Raw genomic sequence first — 20,760 nt, forward strand, 5'->3', positions numbered from 1 at the left:
CTCAACTGTGGGAAGCATTGAAGTCAACATGGGCCATTATCCCTGTGGAACGCTTTCGACACCTCGTAGTGACGAATTGAGGCTGTTCTGAGGGCAAAAGGGGGGTGCAACTCAATATTAGGAAAAGGTTCTTAATGTTTTGTCCACTGTGTATGTTTTCATTATAAACAGAACAGTATGACCCAGCCCCCGACTGTCTGTTGTGTCTGTTTGCGGCTATAGATACAGGAAGCTGCTGTGACTGTTCCCTGGTTTTGCTTCCTGGTTTGCCTCTGTGTCTCTTCCTGGTTGGGTTAGGCAGGGAAGAGAGCTGGAGCTGGAATCCCACAGGGCGCACCATGCCATTTCAACGCGGATAATTGGATAATATTTGGTAGATGTGTTGATCAATGAGATTACAACATAGCGTGCCTTATGAAAGTCTACACCCCCGTTGTTTTCACATTAAATTAAACTTCAAATGCACGTGAAATATATTTGATTTGATTGACTTTTTCTGGTTGAGATGAAGACGTGAATCCAACATATAAATGCTTAATTTGTAGACAAACTGGAGTTTTAAAGCCAGACTCAGTCAGAGGCTCAGATGGAACTATCCAATCAGAAGATACATCTCCTTTAAATGTTGATATCTGGTGGTTGTGTTGACAACCAAACACAAATCAATATCACTAAATATCATGACATTTTTAAATCAACCGGAGATTGAACCCCTAGGCCTACTGTTTGGGACACACTGTGAGTCATCCTTACTGTTTGGGAATACCTCTGGGCCCTGTTACTGTTGGGGAATATCTCTGGGCCCTGTTACTGTTGGGGAATACCTCTGGGCCATGTTACTGTTGGGGAATATCTCTGGGCCCTGTTACTGGGGATGTCTTCGGCCTGCCTGAGACCGAACATCACTGCGCTACACTCTGAGAAACTGTGTTAGAATAGATTTTCTCTATAAAACAATGTTTACTGCGTGACACAGAATATTTTAGCTTTGGTATTTAGCTACTGTGCTCCCATCCTGACATGTTGCTATGCGTACAAGGTGTTAATTACTGAGTATTTGTTTTTATTATGGATCCCCATTAGGTTGCCTTGGCAGCAGCTACTCTTCCTGGAGTCCAAACACATGGTCTGTGTCCCAAATGGCACCCTATCCCTATATACATATATATAGGGAATAGGGTTCCATAGATCTGGTCTAAAGTAGTGCACTATATAGGGAATAGGGTTCCATAGGTTCTGGTCTAAAGTAGTGCACTATATAGGGAATAGGGTTCCATAGGCTCTGGTCTAAAGTAGTGCACTATATAGGGAATAGGGTTCCATAGGGCTCTGGTCTGAAGTAGTGCACTATATATAGGGAATAGGGCTCCATAGGGCTGTGGTCTAAAGTAGTGCACTATGTAGGGAATGGAACTGACTAACAGAGTGATGTTTTTCACTAAAACATTAAACAGCTGTTACAGTTGCTAGTCTCTCCTCATTTTCAGATGACTTTTCTTCTACACAAATGTTCTTTCTACATTTCCTTTTTGCGTTTGTTTGTTGGTTGATTTGGTGAACAATGGCACGATCATCTGACTGTGAAATCCTGTTGTTTTTCTCTCTCGTTCTGCCTCTCTCTCTTCTTGTCGTAGCAGACAAGTTCTCAAGCTTTCTTTCCACGCTTTGAATCGACCCGAACACGAACACGAACACACACACACACACACACACACACACACACACACACACACACACACACACACACACACACACACACACACACACACACACACACACACACACACACAGGCCTTATTATTTGTATTTTATGGAACAAACACATTGTTATGGACACACTTACATGGAGCAGTAAGTCCATATTGTGTTTCTCCATGACAGTAGCTGTGGCCGTGTCCTCTCCTTCCTTTGTTTTGACCGCTGAGCATTGTTGGTTCTCTGTTGGCATTCTGTTCTGTGCTGACTGGCAGTGTCTCTAGGCTAGGCTAGCAGGCTTTAAAAGAGGTGGGTGGAAGGAGGGCTGGCTGCTTGGACCATTGTTCTGTACTGTACCATTTTACGTGCTCTACAGAGCTCCGTTTGCGTCTCTCTCTGCGTAGTTCCTTGTACTTTTGTGCGGCTGAATTTTTGACTGTATATGACTTCCCTCCTCCCCCTCTTTAATTTTCTCCCACTCCTCTCTTCTCTCCCATTTTCTCCCCCCTCTCCTGTCTTTTTCCTATCTCCTCTCTCCCCCTCCCCTCTCCACTCTCCACAGTCCAGGGCTCAGGTTAGTGGAATGTCAGCTATGTGCCAGGCCTCATCGCAGCACTGTGTGAGAGAGCGAGGGGGATGTTCTGGTATCCACCCCCTCCTCTGTCTCTCTCTTGTCCCAGGTGTGTTGTCTGCACCTGTCCTCCCTCTCTCTTGTCCCAGGTGAAGGAAGAGAGGAGAAAGGGCCTCACTGTCATGGCAGACAGATTCAGTTGTTGAACATTTCACTATGTCCATAGCCCCTGGATGCGTCCCAAATCTGACCCTATCTGACATGCCCCCCCCACCTGACCCTCAATTGGCTCTGGTCAAAAGTAGTGCACTATATAGGGAATATAGTGCCATTTGGGACTCACACTCGTTTGGATTTGCAACTGGAGCATGTTAACCTCGCCCAGCATGGGGGCCAAAGTATTTTTGGTGAATCAGCAAATCTTTAAATCCTGTAGTTCCTTTCTGCTCGGGGCTCAGTGAATTGGGGGGTGTCTTCCTGGTCTGGGTTAGGGTTAGGGGTTAGTGTTTGGGTTAGATTAGGGTTAGGGCCTCGGTTAGGGTTAGGGGTTAGATTAGGATTAGGGTCTGGGTTAGGGTTAGTTTAGGGTTAGGGGTTAGATTAGGGTTAGGGTTAGGGGTTAGGGTTAGTTTAGGGTTTGGGTTAGATTAGGGTCTGGGTTAGGGCCTGAGTTAGGGTTAGGAGTTAGATTAGGGTTAGGGGTTAGATTAGGGTTAGGGTCTGGGTTAGGGCCTGAGTTAGGGTTAGGAGTTAGATTAGGGTTAGGGCCTGAGTTAGGATTAGGAGTTAGATTAGGTTTAGGGGTTAGATTAGGGTTAGATTAGGGGTAGATTAGGGGACCAAGCAGGTCAACCTGCCTACCTGGCCTGATACTGGATCACATGACCTGACCTGCTTACCTCTCTACCTGGCCTGATACTGGATCACATGACCTGACCTGCCTACCTCTCTACCTGGCCTGATACTGGATCAGATGACCTGACCTGCCTACCTCTCTACCAGGCCTGATACTGGATCAGATGACCTGACCTGCTTACCTCTCTACCTGGCCTGATACTGGATCAGATGACCTGCTTACCTCTCTACCTGGCCTGATACTGGATCAGATGACCTGCCTACCTCTCTACCTGGCCTGATACTGGATCAGATGACCTTCCTACCTCTCTACCTGGCCTGATACTGGATCAGATGACCTGCTTACCTCTCTACCTGGCCTGATACTGGATCAGATGACCTGCCTACCTCTCTACCGGACCTGATACTGGATCAGATGACCTGCCTACCTCTCTACCGGACCTGATACTGGATCAGATGACCTGCCTACCTCTCTACCTGGCCTGATACTGGATCAGATGACCTGCCTACCTCTCTACCTGGCCTGATACTGGATCAGATGACCTGACCTGCCTACCTCTCTACCTGGCCTGATTCTGGATCAGATGACCTGACTACCTCTCTACCAGGCCTGATACTGGATCAGATGACCTGCTTACCTCTCTACCTGGCCTGATACTGGATCAGATGACCTGCCTACCTCCCTAACTGGCCTGATACTGGATCAGATGACCTGCTTACCTCTCTACCTGGCCTGATACTGGATCAGATGACCTGACCTGCCTACCTCTCTACCTGGCCTGATACTGGATCAGATGACCTGACCTGCCTACCTCTCTACCTGGCCTGATTCTGGATCAGATGACCTGCCTACCTCTCTACCTGGCCTGATACTGGATCAGATGACCTGCCTACCTCTCTACCTGGCCTGATACTGGATCAGATGACCTGACCTGCCTACCTGGCCTGATTCTCTGCTGTTCCTGGCTGGGTTTCAGTTTACACTTCTTTAAGAGTGTGTGTGTGTGTGTGTGTGTGTGTGTGTGTGTGTGTGCGCTTCCATCCATCCAATATTAAACGGAAACTAACACCCACCTCACCTCGGCCACATGCTCAGCCCTGACGTAGTAACCCGAGTTACCAGTTCAATTAAATTTAACCACTTCCTGTTAGGACCTGCTAGTGGTTCAGAAGCATTACTGCTTTCATTATGTGATTCCTTTCAAATACACCTGTTGCACAGGTGTGCTCGCAAACATTAGGCCCTGCTGCATATGGTGTTGTTATACAGTAGGCCTTGGTGGTCGGTACATGGTGTTGTTAGGCAGTAGACCTTGGTGGTCGGTACATGGTGTTGTTAGGCAGTAGGCTTCGGTACGTGGTGTTGTTAGGCAGTAGACCTTGGTGGTCGGTACATGGTGTTGTTAGGCAGTAGGCTTCGGTACATGGTGTTGTTAGGCAGTAGGCCTTGATAGTCAGTACATGGTGTTGTTAGGCAGTAGGCTTCGGTACGTGGTGTTGTTATGCAGTAGGCCTTGGTAGTCAGTACATGGTGTTAGGCAGTAGGCTTTGGTGGTCGGTAGATGGTGTTGTTAGGCAGTAGGCCTTGGTGGTCGGTACATGGTGTTGTTAGGCAGTAGGCCTTGGTAGTCGGTACATGGTGTTGTTATACAGTAGGCCTTGGTAGTCAGTATATGGTGTTAGGCAGTAGGCTTCAGTACATGGTGTTGTTAGGCAGTAGGCCTTGGTAGTCGGTACATGGTGTTAGGCAGTAGGCTTCTGTACATGGTGTTGTTATGCAGTAGGCCTTGGTAGTTGGTACATGGTGTTGTTAGAAGTATATTCATTAGTTGACATTAGTATCTAACTGTTGATAACTCCCCTGAAGGACTGTTGAGGTCCAGGGCCCATCATGTTCTGTCAACAGAGACTAGAGACGTCCCTATCTCCCACCTTCTCAGATACCTAGTACTCCGTCTCAAATGGCACCCTATTCCCTACAGGCCCTGGTCTAAAGTAGTGCACTGTACAGGGACTAGGGTGCCATTTGGGATGTAGGCTGCCTCGGTTACGATACGATACACAGCAGACGCTTGTTGGATCTCTTTGTGCTTTATGGGTTAGAGTTAATAGCTCCTTCAGCTATTCACATAGCTAGCAGATGTGTCTCCGTGTTAAAGCTAGCTGATGTGTCTCCGTGTTGTGGCTAGCTGATGTGTCTCCGTGTTAAAGCTAGCTGATGTGGCTAGCTGATGTGGCTCCGTGTTGTGGCTAGCTGATGTGGCTCCGTGTTGTGGCTAGCTGATGTGGCTCCGTGTTGTGGCTCCGTGTTGTGGCTAGCTGATGTGGCTCCGTGTTGTGGCTAGCTGATGTGGCTCCGTGTTGTGGCTAGCTGATGTGGCTAGCTGATGTGGCTAGCTGATGTGGCTCCATGTTGTGGCTAGCTGATGTGGCTCCGTGTTGTGGCTAGCTGATGTGGCTCCGTGTTGTGGCTAGCTGATGTGGCTCCGTGTTGTGGCTAGCTGATGTGGCTCCGTGTTGTGGCTAGCTGATGTGGCTCCGTGTTGTGGCTAGCTGATGTGGCTCCGTGTTGTGGCTAGCTGATGTGGCTCCGTGTTGTGGCTAGCTGATGTGGCTCCGTGTTGTGGCTAGCTGATGTGGCTCCGTGTTGTGGCTAGCTGATGTGGCTCCGTGATGTGGCTCCGTGTTGTGGCTAGCTGATGTGGCTCCGTGTTGTGGCTAGCTGATGTGGCTCCGTGTTAAAGCTAGCTGATGTGGCTCCGTGTTAAAGCTAGCTGATGTGGCTCCGTGTTAAAGCTAGCTGATGTGGCTCCGTGTTAAAGCTAGCTGATGTACTGTAGTATACGGTAGCCCTATGCTAACTACACTTATAACTCCACACTTAACACTGCTATGCCCCATAGTAACATACCAGCCTCTTTCTCTGTCTGATATCTCTGTAGAGGACTCATCTTCCTCTTCTCTGTCCTCATACTACAAAATTGGGGATGAACACTTACCTTATTTTCATGGCATAATATAGTGGTTAGAGCGTGGGCCAGTAACCGAAAGGTTGCTGGATCGAATCCTCGAGTTGACAAGGTAAACATCTGTTGTTCTGCCCCTGAACAAGGCAGCTAACCCACTGTTCCCCTGTAGGCCGTCATTGTAAATAAGAATTTGTTTAACGAACTTGCCTAGTTAAATAAAGGTTAAAAATAATGTTACGTCCGCCCCTATAAAGAGGGAACGCAACACCCTGCTACAACTAAGCTCTCCATGAAGTGAAAAAGGTATGGACTGTAGGTGCGAGTAAGAACGACAACAGGCAGAATGTGGTACCGTTTACAAGGACTTTATTCCTTTACACGGTAATATGGGGAAAAGGGGCTGGATGGAACCAAAGCAAAGAAAGTAAATCTCAAAGCTCTTGTAATACAACTTTAGGTATTTTTTAAAGTAAATAATCGATAAAATTGAAGACTGGATGATCTGTGTTCAATACAGGAGGAAAACAAACTGTAGCTTTCTGGTCACGTGCCTCAAACAGTACACTACAAGTTACCCTCGTTCAAGATGGCCGTACTTCTTCATTACACAAAGGAAAAACCTCAACCAATTTCTAAAGACTGGTGACATCCAGTGGAAGGTAGGAACTGCAAGCAAGTCCCTTAGAAATCTGGATTCCCAATGAAAACCCATTGAAAAGAGAGTGACCTCAAAAAAACAAAATCTGAATGGTTTGTCCTCTGGGTTACGCCTGCTACATAAGTTCTGTTATACTCACAGACATGGTTCAAACAGTATCCAATACTAATAATATGCATATCTTATCTTCTGGGGATGAGTAGCTTTTCATCCAAAATTCCAAATGCTGCCCCCTATCCTAGAGAAGTTAAAGGACACCTATGAGAAGAAGAGGCTTGATTGGCCCATGAAACACAATTAATGGACCTTAGAATGGTGGAAATCTGTCCTTTGGTCTGATGAGTCCAAATTTGAGATTTTTGGTTCAACCGCCGTGTCTTTGTGAGACATAGAGTAGGTGAACGGATGATCTCCGCATGTTTGGTTCCTACTGTGAAGCATGGAGGAGGAGGTGTGGGGGTGCTTTGCTGGTGACGCTGTCTGTGATTTATTTAGAATTCAAGGCACGCTTAACCAGCATGGCTTCCACAACATTCTGCAGCGATACGCCATCCCATCTGGTTTGCGCTTAGTGGGACTATGATTTGTTTTTGAACAGGACAATGACCCAAAACACAACTCCAGGCTGTGTAAGGGCTATTTGACCAAGAAGGAGAGTGATGGAGTGCTGCAACAAATGACCTGGCCTCCACAATCACCCGACCTCAACCCAATTGAGATGGTTTAGGATGAGTTGGACTGCAGAGTGAAGGAAAAGCAGCCATTAAGTGCTCAGCATATGTGGGAACTCCTTCAAGACTGTTGGAAAAGCATTCCAGGTGAAGCTGGTTGAGAGAAGCTGGTTGTCATCAAGGCAAATTGTGGCTACTTTGAAGAATCAAAAATAAAAATAATTTTTTTTTGATTTGTTTAACACTTTTTTGGTTACTACATGATTCCATATGTGTTATTTCATAGTTTTGATGTTTTCACTATTATTCTACAATGTAGAAAATAGTACAAATAAAGAAATACCCTTGAATGAGTAGGTGTGTCCAAACTTTTGACTGTACACAGTCAATAGCACAACCACACGTGGTGCATGGTGGGTAAACTGTACTGAGCAGACTTGACTGGACTAAGGCTTGTCTTTCCAGCTTTGTGTGTGTGTGTGTGTGTGTGTGTGTGTGTGTGTGTGTGTGTGTGTGTGTGTGTGTGTGTGTGTGTGTGTGTGTGTGTGTGGTGTCAGGTTACTGACGAAGGTCAGCTAGGAGCATCAATAATAGATCATAATAATAGATATCACAGACAATGGAGCTAGCTGACCTGCCTGCCGTTCCCTGCCTCCGGTCAACACTAGTGCACTATGTAGGGAATAGGGTGCCATTAGGGCCTTAGACCCTCCCTCCCTCCCTCCCCCTCCCTCCCTCTTTCCCTCCCCCTCCCTCCCTCCCTCTCCCTCATCACTTTGTACTGACCAGAGGCTGTGTCTCAGTACTCCATCACTTTGTACTGACCAGAGGCTGTGTCTCAGTACTCCATCACTTTGTATTGACCAGAGGCTGTCTCAGTACTCCATCACGTTTTACTGACCAGAGGCTGTGCCTCAGTACTCCATCACTTTGTATTGACCAGAGGCTGTGTCTCAGTACTCCATCACTTTGTATTGACCAGAGGCTGTCTCAGAACTCCATCACGTTGTACTGACCAGAGGCTGTCTCAGTACTCCATCACTTTGTACTGACCAGAGGCTGTGCCTCAGCACAATTCAAGGGGGCCCCATACTCCCAGCAGACATGAGTGGAGAGATCGTTGCATTTGAATTCCGACACATTTAGAGATGACAAACAATACAGTCCCAAAGGTTTTTCAGAACTTCACAATACCAGAACATGTGGAAAATGGAGCCCGGTGAGGCAACTTTGTATTCTAATGTTTCCTGTACTGGTTGACCTGACAAACAAAAAGGTGTAGCACTTCCATATGTGAGGCTCATAAGAGGACTGTAAAGGCAGGTAAATTAAAGTAGTGAGAGAAACACCCCCCACACTGATTTTGGCCTTGGACCGATGAGATACTTCGAGATTTTGGCAATGATCCCTTTTATCTACTTCCCCAGAGCCGGATTAGCTTGCGGATACCATTTTTATGTCTCTGCTTGCAGTTTGAAGGAAGTTGCTAATTAGCATTAGTGCATTTAATGGAAGATACTCATAGACTTCCAGTCATTGGGCTAATGCTAATGCCTGAATGCCAATGTGTTAGCTGAATGCCAATGTGGGACAGCCTCCCAGTGTGTGTGGACAGCCTCCCAGTGTGTGTGGACGGCCTCCCAGTGTGTGTGGACGGCCTCCCAGTGTGTGTGGACAGCCTCCCAGTGTGTGTGGACGGCCTCCTAGTGTGTGGACGGCCTCCCAGTGTGTGTGGACTGCCTCCCAGTGTGTGTGGACGGCCTCCTAGTGTGTGGACGGCCTCCCAGTGTGTGTGGACAGCCTCCCAGTGTGTGGACAGCCTCCCAGTGTGTGTGGACAGCCTCCCAGTGTGTGTGGACGGCCTCCTAGTGTGTGGACGGCCTCCCAGTGTGTGTGGACAGCCTCCCAGTGTGTGTGGACAGTCTCCTAGTGTGTGGACGGCCTCCCAGTGTGTGTGGACGGCCTTCTAGTGTGTGGACGGCCTCCCAGTGTGTGTGGACAGCCTCCCGGTGTGTGTGGACGGCCTCCTAGTGTGTGGACGGCCTCCCAGTGTGTGTGGACAGCCTCCCAGTGTGTGTGGACGGTCTCCCAGTGTGTGGACGGTCTCCCAGTGTGTGGACAGCCTCCCAGTGTGTAGACAGCCTCCCAGTGTGTGTGGACAGCCTCCCAGTGTGTGTGGACAGCCTCCCAGTGTGTGTGGACGGCCTCCCAGTGTGTGGACGGTCTCCCAGTGTGTGGACAGCCTCCCAGTGTGTAGACAGCCTCCCAGTGTGTGTGGACAGCCTCCCAGTGTGTGTGGACAGCCTCCCAGTGTGTAGACAGCCTCCCAGTGTGTGTGGACAGCCTCCCAGTGTGTGTGGACAGCCTCCCAGTGTGTGTGGACGGTCTCCCAGTGTGTGGACGGCCTCCCAGTGTGTAGACAGCCTCCCAGTGTGTGGACAGTCTCCCAGTGTGTGGACAGTCTCCCAGTGTGTGGACGGGTCTCTTAGTGTGTGTGGACGGCCTCCCAGTGTGTGTGGACGGCCTCCCAGTGTGTGTGGACGGCCTCCCAGTGTGTGTGGACAGCCTCTAAGTGTGTGTGGACAGCCTCCCAGTGTGTGTGGACAGCCTCTAAGTGTGTGTGGACAGCCTCCCAGTGTGTGTGGACAGCCTCCCAGTGTGTAGACAGCCTCCCAGTGTGTGTGGACAGCCTCCCAGTGTGTGTGGACAGCCTCCCAGTGTGTGTGGACGGTCTCTTAGTGTGTGTGGACGGCCTCCCAGTGTGTGTGGACGGCCTCCTAGTGTGTGGACGGCCTCCCAGTGTGTGTGGACAGCCTCCCAGTGTGTGTGGACAGCCTCCCAGTGTGTGGACGGCCTCCCAGTGTGTGGGACAGCCTCCCAGTGTGTGGACGGTCTCCCAGTGTGTGGACAGCCTCCCAGTGTGTAGACAGCCTCCCAGTGTGTGTGGACGGTCTCCCAGTGTGTGGACAGCCTCCCAGTTTGTAGACAGCCTCCCAGTGTGTGTGGACGGTCTCTTAGTGTGTGTGGACGGCCTCCCAGTGTGTGTGGACAGCCTCCCAGTGTGTGTGGACGGCCTCCTAGTGTGTGGACGGCCTCCCAGTGTGTGTGGACAGCCTCCCAGTGTGTGGACGGTCTCCCAGTGTGTGTGGACAGCCTCCCAGTGTGTAGACAGCCTCCCAGTGTGTGTGGACGGTCTCCCAGTGTGTGTGGACGGTCTCCCAGTGTGTGTGGACGGTCTCCCAGTGTGTGTGGACGGTCTCCCAGTGTGTGTGGACGGTCTCCCAGTGTGTGTGGACGGTCTCCCAGTGTGTGGACAGCCTCCCAGTGTGTGCGCATCTCTCACTCAGCAGCTGAAATGTCAGAGAAGGGCTTAGTAGGAAAAGGGTAAAGAGATTGTATCTTTGTTTATTTTCTTTGCATATTCATTCTCTGCCGGTGGCTATTTGAATATCATCAAAGGGAGTAGATAGGCCCAGTGGCTGCCGCTGTGTTGACTAGTGAACAGAGCGAGGACTGAAGGGTAGAGGGAAATTGATGTCAGATTAACTGCCTCAAATAAACCCCTAAACCCCTTTAAATACAACTCAGCAAAAAGACACAAAACATCTTTCAACACAACTTAGCAAAACACATTTAAATACAAATGACCAAAACACATGCAACTGGTTTGAAATGGCTAGTTAGTGTTGTTCGCTAATAGAGTTTCAATCTGTGACGTCACAAGCTCTGAGACTTTAAAGTAGTTGTTTTCTTTGCTCTGCAAGGACCTTTTGTTGAGTGATATTTAACGATGCTTTGGGCGAGGAGGCAGTTGTTAATGTGTTCAGAGGGTCCCTGGTTCGAGCCCAGATAGGGGCGAGGAGGCAGTTGTTAATGTGTTCAGAGGGTCCCTGGTTCGAGCCCAGATAGGGGCGAGGAGGCAGTTGTTGATGTGTTCAGAGGGTCCCTGATTCGAGCCCAGATAGGGGCGAGGAGGCAGTTGTTAATGTGTTCAGAGGGTCCCTGATTCGAGCCCAGATAGGGGCGAGGAGGCAGTTGTTAATGTGTTCAGAGGGTCCCTGGTTTGAGCCCAGATAGGGGTGAGGAGGGGGATGTAATCAATACTGTTAAATCTGAAATCCACAATAGAAGCTAGCCAGAAGCTAGCCAGAAGCTAACCAGAAGCTAACCAGAAGCTAGCCAGTAGCTAGCCAGTTTACTGGCTAACGTTAGTATTCAGCTAACCAAGTTTTGTGGTCATCAGCTATCCTTTAGCTCGAAAAACTATCGCCAGTTTTGTACAACGCGACTCAGACCAGAACATACCGGACCTATTTTTCTCTCCATATCCCCTGATTTCAACCGCAAGCTCTGGACATTTACACCTGGATCTCGCAGCTAGCTAGCTGCTATCCGTGTGACTCTTGGCTTACGTTGATCTCGGAGCAAACATAAATTGTTCCGGTGCTAGCCAGCTGAAGTGTTCCATCAGCCACTCCTGGGCTACAATCACCTATCCGGACCCGTTTTACTGCCAATGTGGCGCCCCACCGGGCCTTCACGACTGGTCTACCGACGTTATCTGCCCGAGGGAGTTATCCAACTGGCCCCTCCATTGCGACGTTACCTGAACGCCCATCTGCGGCCCGCTAATCGTTAGCTGTCTTATCGGCTGATATCTGAATAGGTCTGTCGCACAATATTTCTTGGGTCACTACAACTATATCTATTTTGCAAATTGGATTGGTCCCCTCTACCACACGGAACCCCACTAATCTACCGACGGAAACGCACGAGGTGGCTAAAAACAGACCTCCATCCTATGCTAGCTTGCTACCGATGGCCCTGTCTAAATCGCCGTGACCCCAACCAACCTCACTACTCACTGGACCCTTATGATCACTCGACTAAGCATGCCTCTCCTTAATGTCAATATGCCTTGTCCATTGCTATTCTGATTAGTGTTTATTGGCTTATTTCACTGTAGAGCCTCTAGTCCTGCTCACTATACCTTATCCAACCTATTAGTTCCACCACCCACACATGCAATGACATCTCCTGGTTTCAATGATGTTTCTAGAGACAATATCTCTCTCATCATCACTCAATACCTAGGTTTACCTCCACTGTATTCACATCCTACCATACCTTTGTCTGTACATTATACCTTGAAGCTATTTTATCGCCCCCAGAAACCTCCTTTTACTCTCTGTTCCAGACGTTCTAGACGACCAATTCTCATAGCTTTTATCCGTACCCTTATCCTACTCCTCCTCTGTTCCTCTGGAGATGTAGAGGTGAATCCAGGCCCTGCAGTGCCTAGTGCCACTCCTATTCCCCAGGCGCTCTCTTTTGATGACTTCTGTAACCGTAATAGCTTTGGTTTCATGCATGTTAACATCAGAAGCCTCCTTCCTAAGTTTGTTTTATTCACTGCTTTAGCACACTCTGCCAACCCGGATGTTCTAGCCATGTCTGAATCCTGGCCACCAAGAATTCGGACATTTTCATCCCTAACTACAAAATTTTCAGACAAGATAGAACAGCCAACACATCACTTTGGCTACGGATATCTCTAGAGCAGCAGCCACTGTTGGTCGTTCAGTAAGATTTTATTTTAATTTTTTATTTTACTAGGCAAGTCAGTTAAGAACAAATTCTTATTTTCAATGATGGCCTAGGAACAGTGGGTTAACTGCCTGTTCAGGGGCAGAACGACAGATTTGTACCTTGTCAGCTCAGGGATTTGAGCTTGCAACCTTTCGGTTACTAGTCCAACACTCTAACCACTAGGCTACCCTGCCGCCCCTGATACACGTTCAGCAACTGTAGTTTAGACATTATGAGCGGAATGAAAGTCGGCGTGTTCATATTATTCTACTGTTGCAATCTACTGCAAAGATAGCCTGCAGAGTTCTGCCCTACTATCCAGGTCTGTACCCAATCTACTGCAGAGATAGCCTGCAGAGTTCTGCCCTACTATCCAGGTCTGTACCCAATCTACTGCAGAGATAGCCTGCAGAGTTCTGCCCTACTATCCAGGTCTGTACCCAATCTACTGCAAAGATAGCCTGCAGAGTTCTGCCCTACTATCCAGGTCTGTACCCAACCAATTTGAACTTCTACTTTTAAAAATCCACCTCTCTAAAAACAAGTCTCTCACCGTTGCCGCCTGCTATAGACCACCCTCTGCCCCCATCTATCTTCAGAGCTTGTGCTGCTAGGTGACCTAAACTGGAACATGCTTAGCACCCCAGCCATCCTACAATCTAAGCTTGATGCCCTCAATCTCACACAAATTATCAATGAACCTACCAGATACCACCCCAAAGCCGTAAACAGGGGCACCCTCATAGATATCATCCTAACCAACTTGCCCTCTAAATACACCTCTGCTGTTTTCAACCAAGATCTCAGCGATCACTGCCTCATTGCCTGCATCCGTAATGGGTCAGCGGTCAAATGAACTCCACTCATCACTGTCAAACGCTCCTTGAAACACTTCAGCGAGCAGGCCTTTCCAATCGAACTGGCCGGGGTATCCTGGAAGGATATTGATCTCATCCCGTCAGTAGAGGATGCCTGGATAGTTTAAAAAAAAGCCTTCCTAACCATCTTAAATAAGCATGCCCCATTCAAGAAATGTAGAACCAGGAACAGATATAACCCTTGGTTCTCTCCAGACCTGACTGCCCTAGACCAGCACATAAACATCCTATGGCGTTCGACATTCAGAGACTTGTACCGAAGCCATGCGTGTGTTGTCTCGGCTGTGTTTTTAGGGTCATTGTCCTGTTGGAAGTTGAACCTTCGCCCCACTCAGAGGTCCTGAGTGCTCTGGAGCAGGTTTTCATCAAGGATCTCTCTGTACTTTGCTCCGTTCGTCTTTCCCTTTATCCTGACTAGTCTCCCAGTCTCTACTGTTGAAAAACATCCCCACAGCATGATGCTACCACCACGCTTCACTGTAGAGATGGTGCCAGGTCTCCTCCAGACGTGACGCTTGGAATTCAGGCCAAAGACTTCAATCTTGGTTTCATCAGACCAGAGAATCTTGTTTCTCATGGTCTGAGAGTCTTTAATTGCCTTTTGGCAAACTCCAAGTGGGCTGTCATGTGCCTATTACTTAAGAGTGGCTTCCGTCTCGCAACTCTACCACAAAGGCCTGATTGGTTGAGTGCTGCAGAGATGGTTGTCCTTCTGGAAGGTTATCCCATCTTCACAGAGGAACTCTGGAGCTCTGTCAAAGTGACCATTGAGTTCTTGGTCACCTCCCTGACAAAGGCCCTTCTCCCCCGATTGCTCAGTTTAGCCGGGTGACCAGCTCTAAAAACAATCTTGGTGGTTCCTATACTATTAGTCCATCAGTCTCTATACTATTAGTCCATCAGTCTCTATACTATTAGTTCATCAGTCTCTATACTATTAGTCATCAGGCTCTAGTCCATCAGTCTCTATGCTATTAGTTCATCAGTCTCTATACTATTAGTTAATCAGTCTCTATACTATTAGTTCATCAGTCTCTATACTATTAGTTCATCAGTCTCTATACTATTAGTTCATCAGTCTCTATGCTATTAGTCCATCAGACTCTATACTATTAGTTCATCAGTCTCTATACTATTAGTTCATCAGTCTCTATACTATTAGTTCATCAGTCTCTAGTCCATCAGTCTCTATACTATTAGTTCATCAGTCTCTATACTATTAGTTCATCAGTCTCTATACTATTAGTTCATCAGTCTCTATACTATTAGTCCATCAGGCTCTAGTCCATCAGTCTATATACTATTAGTTCATCAGTCTCTATACTATTAGTTCATCAGTCTCTATACTATTAGTTCATCAGTCTCTATACTATTAGTTCATCAGTCTCTATACTATTAGTTCATCAGTCTCTATACTATTAGTCCATTAGTCTCTATACTATTAGTCCATCAGTCTCTATACTATTAGTCCATCAGGCTCTATTCCATCAGTCTCTAGTCCATCAGTCTCTATACTATTAGTCCACCAGTCTCTATATTATTCGTCCATCAGGCTCTAGTCCATCAGTCTCTATACTGTTATTCCATCAGTCTCTATACTATTAGTCCATTAGTCTCTATACTATTAGTCCATCAGTCTCTATACTATTGGTCCATCAGTCTCTATACTATTAGTCCATCAGGTTCTAGTCCATCAGTCTCTATACTGTTAGTCCATCAGTCTCTATAATATTAGTCTGTTGGTCTCTATACTATTAGTCCATCAGTCTCAATACTATTAGGCCATCAGTCGCTATACTATTAGTCTGTTAGTTGTATATACTATTAGTCCATCAGTCTCTATACTATTAGTCTATCAGGCTCTAGTCCATCAGTCTCTAGTCCATCAGTCTCTAGTCCATCAGTCTCTAGTCCATCAGCCTCTATACTATTAGTCCATCAGGCTCTAGTCCATCAGTCTCTATGTTATTAGTTCATCAGTCTCTATACTATTTGTTCATCAGTCTCTATACTATTAGTTCATCAGTCTCTATACTATTAGTTCATCAGTCTCTATACTATTAGTTCATCAGTCTCTATACTATTAGTCCATCAGTCTCTATACTATTAGTTCATCAGTCTTTATACTATTAGTCCATCAGTCTCTATACTGTTAGTCCATCAGTCTCTATACTATTAGTCTGTTGGTCTCTATACTATTAGTCCATCAGTCTCTATACTATTAGGCCATCAGTCGCTATACTATTAGTCTGTTAGTTGTATATACTATTAGTCCATCAGTCTCTATTCTATTAGTCCATCAGGCTCTAGTCTATCAGTCTCTAGTCCATCAGTCTCTAGTCCATCAGCCTCTATACTATTAGTTCATCAGTCTCTTTACTATTAGTCCATCAGTCTCTATACCATTAGTCTGTCAATCACTAGTCCGTCAGTCTCTATACTATTAGTCCACCAGTCTCTATATTATTAGTCCATCAGGCTCTAGTCCATCAGTCTCTATACTGTTATTCCATCAGTCTCTATACTATTAGTCTGTCAGTCTCTATACTATTAGTCCATTAGTCTCTATACTATTAGTCCGTCAGTCTCTATACTATTAGTCCATCAGTCTCTATACTATTGGTCCATCAGTCTCTATACTATTAGTCCATCAGGTTCTAGTCCATCAGTCTCTATACTGTTAGTCCATCAGTCTCTATAATATTAGTCTGTTGGTCTCTATACTATTAGTCCATCAGTCTCAATACTATTAGGCCATCAGTCGCTATACTATTAGTCTGTTAGTTGTATATACTATTAGTCCATCAGTCTCTATACTATTAGTCTATCAGGCTCTAGTCCATCAGTCTCTAGTCCATCAGTCTCTAGTCCATCAGTCTCTAGTCCATCAGCCTCTATACTATTAGTTTATCAGTCTCTATACTATTAGTTTATCCATCTCTATACTATTAGTCCATCAGGCTCTAGTCCATCAGTCTCTATGCTATTAGTTCATCGGTCTCTATACTATTTGTTCATCAGTCTCTATACTATTAGTTCATCAGTCTCTATACTATTAGTTCATCAGTCTCTATACTATTAGTTCATCAGTCTCTATACTATTAGTCCATCAGTCTCTATACTGTTAGTCCATCAGTCTCTATACTATTAGTCTGTTGGTCTCTATACTATTAGTCCATCAGTCTCTATACTATTAGGCCATCAGTCGCTATACTATTAGTCTGTTAGTTGTATATACTATTAGTCCATCAGTCTCTATTCTATTAGTCCATCAGGCTCTAGTCTATCAGTCTCTAGTCCATCAGTCTCTAGTCCATCAGCCTCTATACTATTAGTTCATCAGTCTCTTTACTATTAGTCCATCAGTCTCTATACCATTAGTCTGTCAATCACTAGTCCGTCAGTCTCTATACTATTAGTCCATCAGTCTCTATACTATTAGTGTGTAAATCACTAGTCCATCAGTCTCTATACTATTAGTCTGTCAATCACTAGTCCATCAGTCTCTATACTATTAGTCCGTTAGTCTTTAGTCCATCAGTCTCTAGTCCATCAGCCTCTATACTATTAGTTTATCAGTCTCTATACTATTAGTTCATCCATCTCTATACTATTAGTCCATCAGGCTCTAGTCCATCAGTCTCTATGCTATTAGTTCATCAGTCTCTATACTATTTGTTCATCAGTCTCTATACTATTAGTTCATCAGTCTCTATACTATTAGCCATCAGTCTCTATACTATTAGTTCATCAGTCTCTATACTATTAGTCCATCAGTCTCTATACTATTAGTTCATCAGTCTCTATACTGTTAGTCCATCAGTCTCTATACTATTAGTCCATCAGTCTCTATACTATTAGTCCATCAGTCTCTATACTATTAGGCCATCAGTCGCTATATTATTAGTCTGTTAGTTGTATATACTATTAGTCCATCAGTCTCTATACTATTAGTCCATCAGGCTCTAGTCCATCAGTCTCTAGTCCATCAGTCTCTAGTCCATCAGCCTCTATACTATTAGTTCATCAGTCTCTTTACTATTAGTCCATCAGTCTCTATACCATTAGTCTGTCAATCACTAGTCCGTCAGTCTCTATACTATTAGTCCATCAGTCTCTATACTATTAGTCTGTAAATCACTAGTCCATCAGTCTCTATACTATTAGTCTGTCAATCACTAGTCCATCAGTCTCTATACTATTAGTCTGTTAGTCTTTAGTCGATCAGTCTCTAGTCCATCAGCCTCTATACTATTAGTTTGTCAGTCTCTATACTATTAGTCCATCAGTCTCTATACTATTAGTCCGTCAGTCTCTAGTCCATCAGTCTCTATACTATTAGTCTGTCAGTCTCTAGTCCATCAGTCTCTAGTCCATCAGTCTCTATACTATTAGTCCGTTGGGTTTCTAGTCCATCAGTCTCTAGTCCATCAGTCTCTATACTATTAGTCCGTCAGTCTCTAGTCCATCAGTCTCTAGTTCACCGGTCTCTACTATTAGTCCATCAGTCTATAATATTAGTCCATCAGTCTCTATATTATTAGTCTCTATACTATTAGTCCGTCAGTCTCTATACTATTAGTCCGCCAGTCTCTATACTATTAGTCTGTCAGTCTCTATACTATTAGTCCATCAGTCTCTATACTATTAGTCCGTCAGTCTCTATACTATTAGTCCATCAGTCTCTATACTATTAGTCTGTCAGTCTCTATACTATTAGTCCATCAGTCTCTATACTATTAGTTTCTATACTATTAGTCCGTCAGTAGTAACAGTTACCTAACGTCTCTGTCTTGTCTGTCAGCAGGGAGTAACAGTTACCTAACGTCTCTGTCCTGTCCTGTCTGTCAGCAGGGAGTAACAGTTACCTAACGTCTCTGTCCTGTCTTGTCTGTCAGCAGGGAGTAACAGTTACCTAACGTCTCTGTCCTGTCTGTCAGCAGGGATCTGAGAAGCCTCTTTCTTCTGCTGTCCTCTACGGCCATACTACCATGAGCACTTCTACTCCATCCACAGGTACGTCTTTATGCTAAGGAATACACACACGCACACACTCTCTCTGTCAGACCTCTAGGGCTCTCTCTGTCAGACATCTAGGACTCTCTCTGTCAGACATCTAGGACTCTCTCTGTCAGACATCTAGGACTCTCTCTGTCAGACCTCTAGGACTCTCTCTGTCAGACATCTAGGACTCTCTCTGTCAGACCTCTAGGACTCTCTCTGTCAGACATCTAGGACTCTCTCTGTCAGACATCTAGGACTCTCTCTGTCAGACATCTAGGACTCTCTCTGTCAGACATCTAGGACTCTCTCTGTCAGACATCTAGGACTCTGTGTGAGTTAGGGAGTTGAGACTGTTTGCTGTGTGAGTTAGTGAGTTGAGACTGTTTGCTGTATGAGTTAGTGAGTTGAGACTGTTTGCTGTATGAGTTAGTGAGTTCAGACTGTTTGCTGTATGAGTTAGTGAGTTGAGACTGTTTGCTGTATGAGTTAGTGAGTTGAGACTGTTTGCTGTATGAGTTAGTGAGTTCAGACTGTTTGCTTATCATTTGCATGGTGGCATTGTTGACTCGCTAATAAATTAGCTTTGACAGTCTTTACAGACTTGTGGCAGACAGGTTAGGAGCCAGTCTATACACAGACAGGTTAGGAGCTAGTCTATACACAGACAGGTTAGGAGCCAGTCTATACACAGACAGGTTAGGAGCTAGTCTATACACAGACAGGTTAGGAGCTAGTCTATACACAGACAGGTTAGGAGCCAGTCTATACACAGACAGGTTAGGAGCCAGTCTATACACAGACAGGTTAGGAGCCAGTCTATACACAGACAGTCTATAAACAGACTGATTATGAATCAGTCTGGTCCCCTGACTGACTGACTGAATATCAGTCTGGCTAACTGACTGACTGATTGACTAAATATCAGTCTGGTCCCCTGACTGACTGACTGTGTATCAGTCTGGTCCCCTGACTGACTGACTGAATATCAGTCTGGTCCTGACTGATTGAATATCAGTTTGGTCCCCTGACTGACTGACTGAATATCAGTCTGGTTTCCTGACTGACTGACTGACTGACTGACGGTAACACTGACTGACTGACTGGTTTCCTGACTGACTGACTGAATATCAGTCTTGTCCCCTGACTGACTGACTGAATATCAGTCTGGTTTCCTGACTGACTGACTGACTGACTGAATGAATATCAGTCTGGTCCCCTGACTGACTGACTGAATATCAGTTTGGTCCCCTGACTGACTGACTGAATATCAGTCTGGTTTCCTGACTGACTGACTGACTGACTGACGGTAACACTGACTGACTGACTGGTTTCCTGACTGATTGACTGAATATCAGTCTTGTCCCCTGACTGACTGACTGACTGAATATCAGTCTGGTCCCCTGACTGACTGTATATCATTCTGGACCCCTGACTGACTGACTGAATATCAGTCTGGTTTCCTGACTGACTGACTGTATATCATTCTGGTCCCCTGACTGACTGTATATCATTCTGGACCCATGACTGACTGACTGAATATCAGTCTGGTTTCCTGACTGACTGACTGTATATCATTCTGGTTTCCTGACTGACTGTATATGAGTCTGGTCCCCTGACTGACTGACTGACTGACTGTATATGAGTCTGGTCCCCTGACTGACTGACTGTATATCATTCTGGTCCCCTGCCTGACTGACTGTATATGAGTCTGGTCCCCTGACTGACTGACTGATTGACTGACTGTATATGAGTCTGGTCGACTGACTGACTGACTGGCTGACTGACTGACTGACTGTATATGAGTCTGGTCCCCTGACTGACTGACTGACTGAATATCAGTCTGGTCCCCTGACTGACTAACTGACTGACT

General features: G+C 46.0%; 1 protein-coding gene across 6 annotated transcripts in view; it reads left to right on the plus strand.

Annotated features, from left to right (window-relative positions):
- LOC112259475 (polypyrimidine tract-binding protein 3) overlaps positions 1-20,760 on the plus strand; it is a 147,194-nt gene that overhangs the window by 49,760 nt on the left and 76,674 nt on the right. For 4 of the 6 annotated variants that reach the window (XM_042326380.1, XM_042326378.1, XM_042326382.1 and 1 more), the window contains exon 2: positions 18,827-18,902. The exons of 1 other annotated variant lie outside the window; for it this stretch is intronic. In XM_042326380.1, coding sequence (XP_042182314.1) covers positions 18,827-18,902 — 76 coding nt within the window. The remainder of the gene's footprint in view (positions 1-18,826; positions 18,903-20,760) is intronic. One more of the 6 variants, XM_042326379.1, reaches the window with a different exon arrangement.

The sequence above is a fragment of the Oncorhynchus tshawytscha genome, linkage group LG09 (genome assembly GCF_018296145.1).
Source record: "Oncorhynchus tshawytscha isolate Ot180627B linkage group LG09, Otsh_v2.0, whole genome shotgun sequence".
In the NCBI taxonomy this organism is placed as follows: Eukaryota; Metazoa; Chordata; class Actinopteri; order Salmoniformes; family Salmonidae; genus Oncorhynchus; species Oncorhynchus tshawytscha.